This window comes from Felis catus, chromosome B2 (genome assembly GCF_018350175.1).
Source record: "Felis catus isolate Fca126 chromosome B2, F.catus_Fca126_mat1.0, whole genome shotgun sequence".
NCBI classification, from domain to species: domain Eukaryota; kingdom Metazoa; phylum Chordata; class Mammalia; order Carnivora; family Felidae; genus Felis; species Felis catus.
The window spans coordinates 27,735,817-27,753,550 of NC_058372.1; the positions used below are offsets into that span (position 1 = coordinate 27,735,817).

Genomic DNA, 17,734 nt, shown 5'->3' on the forward strand with positions numbered 1-17,734 from the left:
ATAATAACAGATGTTGGTAAGGATGTGGAGAAATCAGAACCCTCACACCCTGCTGGTGGGAATATAAAATGGCACAGTCACTTTGGAAAATAGTCTGAGGCATTTCTTCAAGAGGTTAAATGTTGATTTACCATATGACCCAGGAAATCCACTTAGGTCAATACCCCAAAGAAATAAAATCATTTATCCAGACAAAAACTTGTATGTGAATGTTCATAATAGCCAAAAGGTGGAAATAACCAAAATTTCCATGTACTGATGAATGGATTAAAAAAATGCATAAAATGAAATACTATTTGGTAAGAGGAAATAATGCAGTACTGATGCATTCTACAGCATGGATGAAACTCAAGAACATGTGCTAAGTGAAAGAAATCAGGACAAAATACCACATATCATATGGTTCTATTCATGTGAATGCGCAAAATAGGGAAATTTACAGACTCAAAAGTTTACATAAACAGAAATGTTCCTTAGGACTACAAAGGAGCTGAAATACCTTGCTGTCAGCTCCTTCAGGGTCTGCCTCAGTTGTAGGCAGGCCTTGGGAAGGTCCAAAGCCCTGCATCTCCAGAGGCAGTCTGCTTATGAGGAAGCCAACCTACCATGGATATGTACACAGGAAATTTTAGAAGAGAATGAGGGAAGGGGTGCCTGGGTGGCTTAGTTGGTTAAGCGTCCAGCTTCTGCTCAGGTCATGATCTCACAGTCAGTAAGTTTGACCCCTGCATCGGGCTCTGTGCTGACAGCTTAGAGCCTGGAGCCTGCTTCAGATTCTGTATCCCTATCTCTCTCTCTCTCTGCCCCTCCTCCACTCACACTCTGTCTCTCAAAAATAAATAAGCATTAAAAAAAATTTTAGAAGAGAATAGGGGGAAATTGGGGCACCAATAAAATTGTGTGAGTCACCTCCTTGAAAAAGTGAATGCAACAGGAGATGAGCAGGAGACAGAGGTTGACCCCTGCTTTGAATTCTATTCATTCAACACAGGCATTAATCATCTACTTAATACTAAGCAGTAAGGTTTACATTTTAAATGTTTTCAGCAAGAAATTTAGACTTTCTGTATGCAGATCACTTGCACAGCTTCCACCACCATTCTGGGGCAAGTATGAATGTGATGCTGAGGTATATTACAGCAGTGTTGAACTTTGTACTATAATGATGATGGCTTAAGTTTATTCAACAGTTCACAAAGTAAAACAATTAAAACCCCAGGAAACACTGAAACTGCTGCTGGGAAATATAAACATTCATAATGCTCAGAAAATCTGCTGCCAAAGTATATCTGAAGCACTGAATTATTGTATTTTTGATCTAGGTGGAAAAAGAAGAGTAGCATGAAATCTCAGCTTAAGGCTTTGTCTCCATAGGGAACTGTACACCAAATATAAAATGTAAACATAGCTTAAGTCTATTAATATCATCTGAAACACTTTTCTACATAAGTTGAATACATTACTGTCATTATCTGGCCTAAAATCCTCTCCTTAAAACAAAATGAAGCTACCCAATAAAGAATACCCAATTAGATTTTATTACCAGCCCCTCCCCACTCCCAAGCTGTGTCTTCATAACCTTTTGTTACCTGTGAAAGTTAGCCTGAGGCTTTGTGGCAGTCACTGAATCCTAAGTCTTTACTGTTAGAACATGTTTTGTGTATTTAAAAATATCAAAATATTGAATTAAGTAAAGTTACTAGGGTGACTATAACTTAATAAGATCCAGGTAAACTCTTACTTAGGTAGACCAAAATATGGAAGAAGCCACCAAAAACTCCTGCTCAGATTACAAGTTAAAATTCATGTAGGTACGTGTGCACACAGGCAAAAACCAACTGGTGAGAGGTGATAAAACACGAAGCTGTAAGCTTCTCTATTGATATTTTATGTGACTCTGTCCCCTGACTTACTGGTGGGAGTAGAGGGTCTGTGGTCTGTGGTTCTGTGGCATCTGTATTTTTGTTTCCCTTCATCTTCATGCATTATACCTTCTTTTTACAAATTACTTTTAAAAAATTTTCCCTTCAGCTTGTCTTTATATTTATATTCTCTCTCTCTTTTTAAAAGTAAACTTCACTAGAGGTGCATGGGTGGCTTAGTAGGTTATGTGTCCAACTTCGGCTAAGGTCATGATCTCACAGTTTATGAGTTCAAGCCCCATTTTGGGCTCTGTGCTGACCTCTCAGAGCCTGGAACCTGCTTCAGATTCTGTGCCTCCCTTTCTCCCTGCCCCTCCTCTGCTTGTGTTCTGTCTCTCTCTCTCAAAAATAAATAAACATTAAAATTTTTTTAAAAAACTTCATTGAAAAAATAAAATAAAAATAAACTTCATTTATATTTTATTTATTTATTTTTTTCAATATATGAAATTTATTGTCAAATTGGTTTCCATACAACACCCAGTGCTCATTCCAAAAGGTTTATATACACAATGGAGTACTACGTGGCAATGAGAAAGAATGAAATATGGCCCTTTGTAGCAACGTGGATGGAACTGGAGAGTGTGATGCTAAGTGAAGCCATACAGAGAAAGATATGTTTTCACTCTTATGTGGATCCTGAGAAACTTAACAGAAACCCATGGGGGAGGGGAAGGAAAAAAAAATCAACTTCATTTTTTAAGCACATTTAGGTTCACATCAAATTGAGTGGAAAGCACAGAGATTTCCATAAACCTGTTTCCCCCTGCATATGCAGCCTCCCCCACTATCAACAGCGCTCACCACTCACCAGAGTGATATGTGTGTCACAGTTGATGAACCTACATTGACACCTCATCATCACCCACAGTCTAAAATTGTATCTGTTTTAAAAATGTGGGGGGTTTTTTGGAAACAATTTTATCCCCTCCCACACAATTTTAGAGCTAACATTAACAAACAAAAAATAAGCCTCTGAAAGAGTCCTTCAAAATGGGGGAAGAGGGAGCTAACATTATTGGACACCTATCACATGCCAGGCACACACCTTTTGTGATTTCATTATATCCTCAAAATGATAAATTTTCCCACTTTAGATATTCTTTTCCATTTTCCAGATAAGAAAATTGAGACAGGGCAAATCATGCCCAAAGTCATATTTCCAATAAGATTAAAAATGAACCATGCTGTCACACTTACCATACTCGAGTATAAAACATTAAAGGTTAGACTTAGATGGAATTTGGGGGGAATATGGCGGAGTAGGAGGATGCTGGGCTCACCGCATCCTGCTGATTGAAAGGGCGGGCCTATGCTGGCCGACTCCATCTTGTTCTGTGTTCTCCACCTTGAGTGACTATGTCCCCAACATGACCCCTTTTCTGGGAAAATCACAGAAACCTCAGATCGCGCCTCCTCCCCTTGAGTAACCTCCCACTCACCCGTTCAAACTTCCTGATCAAAACACGCCCAGCGACCTGTGTAACAGGACTCTGACCCTTCCCCAGCCAATCGGCCGAGGCCACGACCCTTCGCCAGCCAATCGGCTGCCCCTAGACCCCTATAAAACCTTTGCGCTTTTGAAACTCGCTCTCTCTCCCCAGTATCTCACCGCTGCGTCAGTGCAGGTAGGGGACTGAGCTCGAGCTAGCTTGAATAAAAGCTCTTTTGCTTTTGCATCGGACTCAGCTCCCTGGTGGTCTTTGGGGATCACGAATTCTGGGCATAACATTTGGGGGCTCGTCCGGGATCCCCAAGACCCCTGAGGGACCCCTGACCTGGAGAGCCTGACTGGCCACGGTTAGTGTCTGTCTGTTTGTTCTGTCTTTTCTGTGTGAGCTCATTTCTGGAATTCTGGTAGTGCCCGACGCAGTCTAAGTGGATGCACTGGAGGACCACGGGCTGGGAGTTTCGGAAGACGTTCCAATTCTCCCTTCTGGAGGAACGTGGAATGCCCTCAAAGGTCTGAGATGAGGCGGGTCGCTCCCGCTGGTCAGCGTGAGGCCGTCGTCTTTGGAGGGACGTGGAATCCCCTCAAATGTCTAAACTAGCTTTCAGTTTTGCTTCCATGGAGTTGGAAGACTTTCTAGGGGCCCTCTGTTTGTCTGTTTTTGTGTTTCTCTGTTTTGCTCTGTGGAATTACTGGACGGACATTATGGGACAGACTCAGACTACTCCTCTAAGTATTATGATTGATCACTTTAAGGATGTGAGGGGAAGAACTAACAACCTCAGCGTGGAAGTCCGAAAGGGTCGGTGGCAGTTTTTTTGTTCTAGCGAGTGGCCAACTTTCAATGTCGGATGGCCACCAGAGGGGACCTTCGACCTCCCTACCATCCACCAAGTCAGGAGTATCATCTCTCGGCCTAAGACAGGCCATCTTGATCATCTCCCTTACATTATCACTTGGCAGGACCTTGTAGAAGACCCACCCTCTTGGCTTAAGCCTTTCCTAGCCCCGCTCCCTCCGGAGCCAAAACCCATTCTTGCTTTGCAGGGGACAAAGAAGAAGAAAAGTCTTATCCAGCCTTCAGCACCCCTCTACCCTGTCTTACAGGGGGGTACTGAAGAAGAATTAATTTTTCCTCCCCCGTATAACCCCTCTAGGATGCCGGAAGAACACTATCCTCCCCCTCCGGGGGAGGCAGACGCTGTTCTGAGAGCAGGAGGCAGAAACGCTCCAGTGGGAAGCCTGCCCTTTACCAGACGAGGGGCTCAGAGGGAGCAATCCACCTCCACTGCCGACTCCACTCTTCTGCCCCTGTGAGCCGCCGGACCCCCAGACATGGAGGGGAATCAGCCCCATCACTATTGGCCTTTCGCCACTAGTGACCTCTACAATTGGAAAGCTCAGAATCCTAAGTTTTCCAAGAAACCGGCAGGGCTTATTGATTTATTAGACTCTGTTCTTTTTACCCATCAGCCCACGTGGGACGATTGCCAACAGCTTTTGCAGGTCCTGTTCACGACTGAAGAAAGAGAAAGAATCCTCAATGAGGCCCAAAAACTAGTTCCAGGCGCAGACGGGAATCCCACCACCAACCAGGCTCAGATAGATGCCTCCTTCCCCTTAACTCAGCCCCAGTGGGATTTCAACATGTCAGAAGGTAAGGAGAGGCTCCGGGTCTACTGCCAGACTCTAATGGGGGGTCTCTGAATGGCTGCTAGAAAGCCAACCAATTTGGCCAAGGTAGGAAATGTACAACAGGGAAAAGCTGAATCTCCGGCTGCCTTTTTAGAATGGATCATGGAGGCATTCCATACCTATACCCCCATGGATCCAGAGGCTCCGGAAAGCAAGGCAGCTGTTATCATGGCCTTTGTAAACCAATCGGCCATAGAAATTAGGAGAAAATTACAGAAAATAGATAGACTAGGAGAAAAAAGTCTGCAGGACTTACTGGTGGTAGCCGAAAAGGTATATAATAACCGAGAGACTCCTGAGGACAAGCAGGCTCGCGTCATGGCGGCTGCCAGCAGTAAGCAGACTCGAGACCTGGCCAGAATACTACTAGCTACCACTGCTGACTTCCCCGAGGAACGAGACCACCATCTCCGGCAGCTGGCAGATGATGCAAGAAAAGGTAAAGGAACCACCAAGGGGGGAGAAGCAGAGGCTGCAGAAGGATCAGTGCGCATACTGCAAGGGGATAGGGCATTGGGCCCAAGATTGTCCAAAAAGGGCCGGCGGGAAGGGAAGCAAGACTGATTGAGTAAAAGTCCTAGAGCTAGATGAACTAAGTGATTAGGGGAGTCGGAGTTCGGACCCTCTCCCCGAACCCAGGGTAACTCTTAAAGTGGAGGGGACCCCTGTTGACTTCCTTGTTGACACCGGAGCACAACATTCAGTCCTCCGCACCCCACAAGGAAAACTAGCCAGCAAGAAGTCCTGGGTACAAGGGGCAACTGGTATGAGCCAGTATTCATGGACTACCCGAAGAACAGTAGATTTGGGAACGGGCCGGGTATCCCACTCCTTTATGGTAATACCAGAATGCCCCTACCCGCTATTAGGATGGGACTTACTGACCAAGATTGGAGCTCAGATAACTTTCAGACAAGGGGGGCCTCAGGTCACCGATGGCAAGGACCACCCCATCCAGGTACTGACCATGAAACTGGAGGATGAATACCTCCTCCACCAGGAGGCACTCCTGAGAGAGGATAATATAGGCAGATGGCTACAAGAATTCCCCTCGGTTTGGGCAGAGATGGCGGGGATGGGACTAGCCGCTCACAGGACCCCAGTCCTGGTAGAGCTCAAGCCAGGAGAGAATCCAGTAAGGATCAAACAATACCCCATGTCTCAGGAGGCCTGGAAGGGGATCCAGCCACACATCTGGAGACTACGAAGCCTAGGGGTACTAGTTCCTTGCCAGTCTGCCTGGAACACCCCCCTACTGTTGGTCAAAAAGCCTCACACAAATGACTACCGACCGGTACAAGACCTCCGGGAAGTAAATAAGAGGGTCGCAGACATACACCCAACTGTTCCCAACCCATATACTCTCTTGAGCTCCTTGGCACCATCTAGGGTCTGGTATACTGTACTAGATTTAAAGGATGCCTTCTTCAGTCTGCCGCTGGCACCCCAGAGCCAACCCTTGTTCACCTTCAAGTGGCATGATCCGGAGGAGGGCTACAGTGGGCAACTCACCTGGACACGGCTACCTCAGGGATTCAAAAATTCACCCGCCATCTTCGATGAGGCACTACACGAGGACCTGGGTGAGTACAGAAGGGAGCACCCTGGCCTCACCCTCCTACAGTACGTAGATGACATCCTGATTGCTTCCGACACGGCCAAAGACTGTGAACGAGGAACCCAGGACCTGCTGGCTACCCTGGGGGCCTTAGGGTACCGGGCATCCGCGAAGAAGGCTCAGATATGCAGGGAGAGGGTAAGTTACCTGGGATATATCCTGGAAGGCGGACAGCGGCGGTTATCAGATGCCAGAAAAGAAACTGTCCTAAAGATCCCTACTCCCACCTCCTGAAGAGAAGTGAGGGAATTCCTAGGATCAGCCGGCTACTGCCGCCTCTGGGTTCCAGGTTTTGCTGAGATTGCCAAGCCCCTATATGAAGCTACCAAAGAGGGGAAAACATTTAAATGGACTGAAAAAGAAGAAATTTCCTTTAATCAGTTAAAAAAGGCCCTCTTAAGTGCCCCAGCCCTGGGCCTACCAGACATTACGAAACCCTTCCACCTCTTTGTAGACGAACATAAGGGAATAGCAAAAGGGGTTCTAACTCAAGCCTTAGGCTCCTGGAACCGCCCAGTGGCTTACCTGTCTAAGAAACTAGACCCAGTGGCTGCCGGCTGGCCGCCATGCCTAAGAATTATTGCAGCGACAGCACTCCTAGTCAAGGATGCAGACAAACTGACCCTAGGATAGGAGATCTGGATCACGACCCCACATGCCATTGAAGGGGTCCTGAAACAGCCTCCGAATAGATGGATGAGCAATACACATATGACTCATTACCAGAGCTTCCTACTCAACCTTCCACGAGGGCAGTGCACCCCAGTGCAGCCCTCAATCCTGCAACCCTGCTGCCCGACCCTGACCTAGGTGCTCCATTACATGACTGTGCGGGAATCCTGGAACAAGTACATGGATTCCAGACGGAACTGACTGGCCCCTCCCCAATGCCGAGGCTACTTGGTTCACTGATGGCAGCAGCTTTGTGCAAGACGGACACAGGTATGCGGGTGCAGCGGTGGTCACCGAAACGGACACCGTATGGGCGGAGGCTCTACCCTCCGGAACGTCAGCCCAGCGAGCAGAGCTCATAGCCCTCACCAAGGCGCTGATGCTGGGAGCTGGAAAATGGCTTAACATCTACACAGATAGCCATTATGCATTTGCCACAGCTCACATCCATGGGGCAATTTATCAGGAGAGGGGGTTACTGACAGCAGAAGGACGGACTATAAAAAATAAACAGGAGATACTTAACCTGCTTACGGCCTTATGGCTTCCTGCCAAGCTAGCCATTATCCACTGCCAAGGGCACCAAAAAGCTGATAACCCAGTAGCTAGAGGTAATCGAAAGGCTGACCAGGCAGCCAAGGCAGTAGCCCTTACTCCAGTCCCCACCATGACCATACAACTACCGGACCCGGGAGACCCAGTTTTACCAGACCAGCCCAAGTACTCCCAGGAGGAGTTACAGTGGATCAAGAAACTCCCCCATGGCCCAGGAGATAAAGGGATGGTGGTATACACCTAACAAGGAGCTCGTGCTGCCAGACCAGCTCGGAGTCTCAATATTAGAGCACATGCGTCGGTCTACTCACATGGGGGCCTGAAAATTAAAAGACTTAATCCGACATGCCGGAATCAAGATTCACCAACAGGACACCAAAATAGAGCAAGTTGTATCTGCCTGCAAGACCTGCCAACTCACCAACGCGAGAGCCACATCAAATAAAAAAGGAACCAGGCTCAGAGGCACCAGACCGGGAGCCCAATGGGAAGTTGACTTCACTGAAGTCAAACCAGGAAAGTATGGTTATAAATATCTTTCAGTATTTACAGACACCTTCTCTGGCTGGGTGGAGGCATACCCAACCAAGCATGAAACGGCTCAGACGGTGGCTAAGAAGCTACTAGAAGACATCTTACCCAGGTATGGTTTTCCTGCCATGGTAGGATCAGACAATGGACCAGCTTTTATCTCGCAGGTAACACAGGCAGTAGCCAAGGCGGTGGGGGCAAACTGGAAATTACATTGTGCTTATAGGCCCCAGAGCTCAGGACAGGTAGAAAGAATGAATAGAACCCTAAAAGAGACCCTTACCAAATTAACCATGGAGACTGGCGGGAACTGGGTGACTCTCCTACCGTACGCCCTTTACCGGGTTAGAAACACTCCTTACACTCTGGGTTTTACTCCCTACGAGATCATGTTTGGCAGGCCACCCCCTGTTATTCCCAGCCTTCGAGCTGAACTTATTGCTGAGTTTAAAGATCAAGAACTTTTTCTTTCCTTGAGAGGGCTCCAGAGGGCGCACGAGGACATTTGGCCATGCCTCTGTGCCATCTACGAGGCTGGTCTGACCCCGACACCTCATCAGTACAGGCCGGGAAACTGGGTCTATGTCAAGAGGCACCACCGAGAGACCCTCGAGCCGTGCTGGAAGGGACCCTACATCGTAGTGCTGACAACCTCCACCGCTCTCAAAGTAGACGGCATCACGACCTGGGTCCATCACACCCACGTTCGGCCAGCGGACCCTTCCTCGATCTGGAAGGACTTCGTCATGCGATGGGCCATCAGTCGGGACCAACACAACCCGCTCAAGCTCAAGCTACAGCGCATTCGACCCACCTAATATTGGTAACTCTCTTAACTCTGCTTGTCATTGCTCATGCTGCCGGGAGTCCCCACGCCCCCCAAAACATCACCTGGCAGATCATAGACACCAGCTCAGGGACAATACTTAATCAGACCTCCCAGAGCCACCCCAGGGACACATGCTTCCCAGAACTTAGCGTAAACCTCCAAACTCTGTTCCCCTTGTCACCATAAATGCAGCCGGTCCCATGATTGGGTCCGTAAGCTACATGACAAGGGGGGAATGAAAGGGCAAGCCTACACCGGCCGACTCCATCTTGTTCTGTGTTCTCCACCTTGAGTGACTATGTCCCCAACATGACCCCTTTTCTGGGAAAATTGCAGAAACCTCAGATTGCACCTCCTCCCCTTGAGTAACCTCCCACTCACCCGTTCAAACTTCCTGATCAAAACACACCCAGCGACCTGTGTAACAGGACTCTGACCCTTCCCCAGCCAATCGGCCGAGGCCACGACCCTTCGCCAGCCAATCGGCTGCCCCTAGACCCCTATAAAACCTTTGTGCTTTTGAAACTCACTCTCTCTCCCCAGTATCTCACCGCTGCGTCAGTGCAGGTAGGGGACTGAGTTCGAGCTAGCTCGAATAAAGGCTCTTTTGCTTTTGCATTGGACTCGGCTCGCTGGTGGTCTTTGGGGATCACGAATTCTGGGCATAACACTGATCACTTAGATTCCACCTACACCTGCCTAAATAACCCAGAAAACCACCAGAAGACCAGAAGAACAGAGTCTCCGGAGCCAAGTGCAGATGAGAGGCCCATGGAAGAGGGTAGGAACGACAGCAAGGTGGTGCGAGCTACACGGACTGGCGAGGGGGCTGGGGCAGAGGGGCGGCCTGCCAGCCAAGAACAGACCCCAAGTCTGGCTTGCAAAAGCAGAGGGGCCAGATGGAGTGTGTTTGGACAGCGAGCTGGACTTAACATCTGGAAGGTTATAAGTTAACAGCTCTGCTCAGAGAGCAGGAAGGCTGGAGGACAACGGGAAGGAGAGTTGCTGAACCCGGGACAACAGAGCTCAGTTTGGCGGGGAACAAAGGCGCTCACCAGCGCCATCTCCCTCACCCATCTCCCAGCCAAAATCCCAAAGGGAACCAGTTCCTGCCAGGGAACTTACTTGCACTGTGCAAACACCCAGCACTGTGCTTCTGAGGATCCATCCCTCTGGCTGCGGCGGGTCTGACTCCCTCCCACTGCTGCAGGGCCCCTCCCCAAGCGGTGCACAAAAGGAAAAGCGAGCTGAGCCTGCCCCTCCCACCCCCGTGTACCTTGCCAATCCGCCCAAGCTAATACACCAGATCCCCAGCACCACAAGCCTGGCAGTGTGCAAGTAGCCCAGACGGGCCACACCACCCCACAGTGAATCTCACCCCTGGGAGAGGGGAAGAGAAGGCACACACCAGTCTGACTGTGGCCCCAGCAGTGGGCTGGGGACACACATCAGGTCTGACTGCGGCCCCACCCACCAACATGAGTTATTCTAGACAGCACAGGGGAAGGGCTCTGCAGTTCTGCACCACTCCAGGAACTATCAAAAATGACCAAACGGAAGAATTCCCTTCAAGACTCTCCAGGAAATAACAACAGCTAATGACTGATGAAAAAGGATTTAAACAATATAACAGAAAGTGAATTTAGAATAATAATCATAAAATTAATCGCTGGGCTTGAAAACAGTATAGAGGAGAGCAGAAAATCCATTGCTACAGAGATCAAGGGACTAAGGAAGAGCCAGGAGGAGCTAAAAAATGTGATAAACGAGCTACAAAATAAAATGGAAACGACCACGGCTCAGATTGAAGAAGCAGAGGAGAGAATAGGTGAACTAGAAGATAAAATTATGGAAAAAGAGGAAGCTGAGAAAAAGAAAGATTAAAAAAAATCCAGGAGTATGAGAGGAAAATTAGAGAACTAAGTGATGCACTAAAGAGAAATAATCCACGCATAATTGGTATTCCAGAGGAGGAACAGAGAGGGAAATGTGCTGAAGGTGTACTTCAACAAATCATAGCTGAGAACTTCCCTGAACTGGGGAAGGAAAAAGGCACTGAAATCCAAGAGGCACAGAGAACTCCCTTCAGACGTAACTTGAATCAATCTTCTGCACGACATATCGTAGTGAAACTGGCAAAACACAAGAATAAAGAGAAAATTCTGAAAGCAGCTAGGGATAAACGTGCCCTAAATTATAAAGGGAGACCTATAAGACTCGTGACCAAACTCTCTTCTGAAATTTGGCAGTCCAGAAAGGAATGGCAGGAAATCTTCAATGTGATGAACAGAAAAAATATGCAGCCGAGAATCCTTTATCCAGCAAGTCTGTCATTCAGAATAGAAGGAGAGATAAAGGTCTTCCCAAACAAACAGAAACTGAAGGAATTTGTCACCACTAAACCAGCCCTACAAGAGATCCTAAGGGGGATACTGTGAGAGAAGTACCAGAAACATCGCAACAAGCATAAACATACAGACATCACAATGACTCTAAACCCATATCTTTCTAAAATAACACTGAATGTAAATGGACTAAATGTGCCAACCAAAAGACATAGGGTATCAGAATGGATAAAAAAACAAGACCCATCTATTTGCTGTCTACAAGGGACTCATTTTAGACCTGAGGACACTTTCAGATTGAGAGTGAGGGGATGAAGAAATATTTATTATGCTACTGGAAGTCAAAAGAAAGCTGGAGTAGCCATACGTATATCAGACAAACTAGACTTTAAATTAAAGACTATCACAAGAGATGAAGAAGGGCATTATATCATAATTACAGGGCCTATCCACCAGGAAGAGCTAACAATTATAAATGCCTATGCACTGAATACGGGAGCCCCCAAATATATAAAACAATTATGCAGAAACTTAAGCAAGCTTACTGATAAGAATGTGGTAATTGCAGGGGATTTTAACACTCCACTTACAGAAATGGATAGATCATCTAGACACATGGTCAATAAAGAAACAAGGGCCCTGAATGATACATTGGATCAGATGGACTGACAGATATACTTAGAACTCTGCATCCCAAAGCAACAGAATATCCCTTCTTCTTGAGTGCACATGGAACATTCTCCAAGAGAGACCACATCCTGGGTCACAAAACAGCCCTTCATAGATATACAAGAATTGAGATCATGCCATGAATACTTTCAGACCACAATGCTATGAAGCCTGAAATCAACCATAGGAAAAAGTCTTGAAAACTTTCAAAAGCATGGAGGTTAAAGAACACCCTACTAAAGAATGAGTGGGTCAACCAGGCAATTAGAGAAGAAATTAAAAAATATATGGAAACAAATGAAGATGAAAATACAACAATCTAAACGCTTTGGGATGCAGCGAAGGCAGTCCTGAGAGGAAAATACATTGCAATGCAGGCCTATCTTAAGGAACACGAAAAATGCCAAATACAAAATCTGACAGTACACCTAAAGGAACTAGAAGCAGAATAGCACAGACAGCCTAAACCCAGCAGAATAAGAGAAATAATAAAGATCAGAGCAGAAATAAACAATATAGAATCTAAAAAAAACTGTAGAGCAGATCAACGAAACCAAGAGTTGGTTTTTTGAAAAAATAAACAAAATTGATAAACCTCTAGCCAGGCTTCTCAAAAAGAAAAGGGAGATGACGCACATAGATAAAATCATGAGTGAAAATGGAATTATTACAACCAATCCCTCAGAGATACAAGCAATTATCAGGGAATACTATGAAAAATTACATGCCAAAAAACAGGACAACCTGGAAGAAATGGAAAAATTCTGAAACACACACACACTTCCAAAACTCAAACAGGAAGAAATAGAAAACTTGAACAGACCAATAATCAGTGAAGAAATTGAATCAGTTATCAAAATTCTCCCAAATAAATAAATAAATAAATAAATAAATAAATAAAATCTCCCCAAAAATAAGAGTCCAGGACCAGATGGCTGCCCAGGAGAGTTCTACCAGATGTTTAAAGCAGAAATAATACCTATCCTACTCAAGCTATTCCAAAGAATAGAAAGGGAAGGAAAACTTCCAGACTCATTCTATGAAGCCAGCATTAATTTGATTCCTAAACCAGATAGAAACCCAGTAAAAAAAGAGAACTATAGGCCAATATCCCTGATGAATATGGATGCAAAAATTCTCAAGAAGATACTAGCAAATCGAATTCAACAGCATAAATAAATTATTCACCATGATCAAGTGGGATTCATTCCGGGGCTGCAGGGCTGGTTCAACATTCACAAATCAATCAATGTGATACATCACATTAATAAAAGAAAAGAACCATATGATCCTGTCAATCGATGCAGAAAAGGCATTTGGCAAAGTTCAGCAACGTTTCTTAATAAAAACCCGTGAGAAAGTCGGGATAGAAGGAATATACTTAAGCATCATAAAACCCATTTATGAAAGGCCCACAGCTGACATCATCCTCAATGGGGAAAAACTGAGAGCTTTCCCTCTGAGATCAGGAACACGACAGGGATGTCCGCTCTCACTGCTGTTGTTTAACATAGTGTTGGAAGTTCTAGCATCAGCATTCAGACAACAAAAGGAAATCAAAGGCATCAAAATGGGCAAAGATGAAGTCAAGCTTTCACTTTTTGCAGATGACATGATATTATACATGGAAAATCCGATAGACTCCACCAAAAGTCTGCTAGAACTGATACATGAATTCAGCAAAGTTGCAGGATACAAAATCAATGTACAGAAGTCAGTTGCATTCTTATACACTAATAATGAAGCAACAGAAAGACAAATAAAGAAACTGATCCCATTCACAATTTCACCAAGAAGCACAAAATAGCTAAGAATAAATCTAACCAAAGATGTAAAAGATCTGTATGCTGAAAAGTATAGAAAGCTTATGAAGGAAATTGAAGAAGATTTAAAGAAATGGAAAGACATTCCCTGCTCATGGATTGGAAGAATAAATATTGTCAAAATGTCAATACTACCCAAAGCTATCTACACTCTCAATGCAATCCCAAACAAAATTGCACCAGCATTCTTCTCAAAACTAGAACAAGCAATCCTAAAATTCATATGGAACCGCAAAAGGCCCCAAATACCCAAAGTAATTTTGAAGAATACCAAAGCAGGAGGCATCACAATTCCAGATGTTAGCCTCTACTACAAAGCTGTCATCATCAAGACAGCATGGTATTGGCACAAAAACAGACACATAGACCAATGGAATAGAATAGAAACCCCAGAACTAGACCCACAAACTTATGGCCAACTAATCTTTGACAAAGCAGGAAAGAACATCCAATGGAAAAAAGACAGTCTCTTTAACAAATGGTGCTGGGAGAACTGCACAGCAACATGCAGAAGAATGGAACTAGACCACTTTCTTACACCATTCACAAAAACAAACTCAAAATGGATAAAGGACCTGAATGTGAGATAGGAAACCATCAAAACCCTAGAGGAGAAAGCAGGAAAAGACCTCTCTTGACCTCAGTCATAGCAATTTCTTACCTGACACATCCCCAAAGGCAAGGGAATTAAAAGCAAAAATGAACTACTAGGACCTTATGAAGATAAAAAGCTTCTGCACAGCAAAGGAAACAACCAACAAAACTAAAAGTCAACCAATGGAATGGGAAAAGATATTCGCAAACGACATATCGGACAAAGGACTAGTATCCAAAATCTATAAAGAGCTCACCAAACTCCACACCCAAAAAACAAATAACCCAGTGAAGAAATGGGCAGAAAGCATAGACACTTCCCTAAAGACATCCAGATGGCCAACAGGCACATGAAAAGATGCTCAGCGTCGCTCCTCATTAGGGAAATACAAATCAAAACCACACTCAGATATCACCTCACGCCAGTCAGAGTGGCCAAAATGAACAAATCAGGAGACTATAGATGCTGGAGAGGATGTGGAGAAACGGGAACCCTCTTGCACTGTTGGTGGGAATGCAAATTGTGGTGCAGCCACTCTGGAAAACAGTGTGGAGGTTCCTCAGAAAATTAAAACTTGACGTAGCTTATGACCTAGCAATAGCACTGCTAGGAATTTACCCAAGGGATACAGGAGTACTGATGCATAGGGGCACTTGTACCCCAATGTTTATAGCAGCACTCTCAACAATAGCCAAATTATGGAAAGAGCCTAAATGTCCATCAACAGATGAATGGATAAAGAAATTGTGGTTTATATACACAATGGAGTACTACGTGGCAATGAGAAAGAATGAAATATGGCCCTTTGTAGCAACGTGGATGGAACTGGAGAATGTGATGCTAAGTGAAATAAGTCATACAGAGAAAGACAGATACCATATGTTTTCACTCTTATGTGGATCCTGAGAAACTTAACAGAAGACCATGGGGGAGGGGCAGGAAATAAAAAGAGGTTAGAGAGGGAGAGAGCCAAAGCATAAGAGACTTTTAAAAACTGAGAACAAACTGAGGGTTGATGGGGGAGGGGGTGGGTGATGGGTTTTGAGGAAGACACCTTTTGGGATGAGCACTGGGTGTTGTATGGAAAACAATTTGACAATAAATTTCATATATTGAAAAAAAATAAAAGTAGAAAAATAAAGGTTAGACTTAAAATGGATCCTGCATGGTCATAAAGGGAAGAGCATCCACAACTTACCTACAGGAAGTTCTCATAGTCATTATAAATTCCCTAGCAAGCTAAATTCTTTTTATCCTGCTCTTTCCTTAGAGGGATTGGGGTAGGCTGGGTACCATCTCTGACATACAATGTCTTAAATATTTACTTAATATTTTTCGTATTATGGGCTCGACTAAAAATTCCAAAATTATGTCATCTTTACTAGACTTAGACTTCTTGAGGCTTGATACTATTCATTTTTCTTTACTTCAGGCATGGGCCTTTGTATAAACGGTGAGACAGCCTGATAAAATACAAAAGACAGACTTTGAGCAAAGAGGTTTGGGTATAAATCTAAGGTTGTCATTTTGCAGACTGTCTGAAATTGACCAAGTAGCTTTACTTCTCTTAGCCTGTAAATTTTTTTAAGAGGGTACATTTTTAAAGATAACAAGGAAGATGCTTTGCCATTACATGCCAATTTCAGTGATCATCCTCTTGATGCACTTTCTCCTTTCTTTTTTTAAATCTTTTTTAATGTTTATTTATTTTTGAGGGAGAGAGAGAGAGAGAGAGAGGGAGAGAGACAGGAAGAGAGACAGAGACAGAGCAGGCAAGAGGCAGAGAGAGAAGGAGACAGAAAATCTGAAGCAGTCTCCAGGCTCTGAGCTGTCAGTACAGAGCCTGATGTGGGGCTCAAACCCAAACACCACGAGATCATAACCTGACCCAAAGTTGGACGTTCAACTGACTGAGTCACCCAGGCGCCCCTACTTTCTCTTTTTTTAAACGCCCTTTATAGTCCTCTTCTGTAGACATTTTTAGTGCCAAGAACTGCCTTTGAATACCTTACCAATGGAATGAGAAGTTAAATAGTCCTCTGTACTTCCCCTGAAGGAGCAAATTATTCTGTTTCTTACACAAAAGGCATGTAAAGAGTTTTCCATATGTATAAGTCCCATATGAACCTACCTTTGCAAAATGCTTCAGAAACGTTTGAATATCTCAAATTCAGAAAGTTGCCTGGAGGCCAGCTCCACATATAACAAATCTCGTAATTGTGTTCTCTATAGCTCTTCGGCCCCTAAAAAAATTCTTGAAAGCCCCATCAAAATACCTATTTTTAAATTTTTATCATTTAATTATTTACTTTTTAAAGATTCATTACATAATTAAAATGAAATGGAAAAATCTACCTTTTACCCCATTCCCTTCAGTCAGGTCCCTTCTATGTATTAGATCTACCATTGCTATTTGGATCCTGTGAAGTCAGGTAGCTTGGCTTTGGAACATGCAATAATATCCTGGATAATATGGAAATCAGGTATTTTTACAGTTGTGATCTCCTGCTCAGATTGCACATCAGAAAGACCTGTACAGCTTTAACAATGCAGATACCCAGGCTCCACTGCATAGGATGAAACAGGTATGACATTTCATACAGAGCTACAGTTGAAAACCATTGCATGATATTGTCAACTATCCTGTAAATACAGGCTAAAGTGGTACAGATTATGTATTACACTTGTGCCAGGCCTGCCACCAGAGTGGAGTTCTCGGTGTGTCCACAGGCAACCATTTATAGTGTCCCTGTGGAGGGATGTTGACCAGGATCGTGCCAAAAATACGAATCGTGTCTCAGAGAAAAAAAATCAAAAATCTTTGTTCTCTCAGGTACCTCTAAAAATATACCCCTTTAAAACCTTTTTTTAGGAAGCACAGAGAAAAGCCAATAGTCACAGCACACGTTTAGTAAAAATAACGCAAGTTATAAAACAATTTACTACAGATTGAAAAAAACCTATAAGAAGGAGGGAGAAGATGGTGGCATAGGAGGATACTGGGCTCTCCACATCCTGCTGATCACTTAG

General features: G+C 44.6%; 1 protein-coding gene across 1 annotated transcript in view; it reads left to right on the plus strand.

Moving 5' to 3' along the window:
* The window catches only part of LOC123385740, a 37,311-nt gene extending 21,419 nt beyond the window's left edge, over positions 1 to 15,892 (plus strand). The window contains exons 3-4 of the mRNA XM_045058643.1: positions 7,549 to 8,166; positions 15,882 to 15,892. Of these exons, the coding sequence (XP_044914578.1) occupies positions 7,549 to 8,156 (608 nt within the window). The 3' untranslated portion in view covers positions 8,157 to 8,166; positions 15,882 to 15,892. The remainder of the gene's footprint in view (positions 1 to 7,548; positions 8,167 to 15,881) is intronic.
* Positions 15,893 to 17,734: the final 1,842 nt, after the last annotated feature.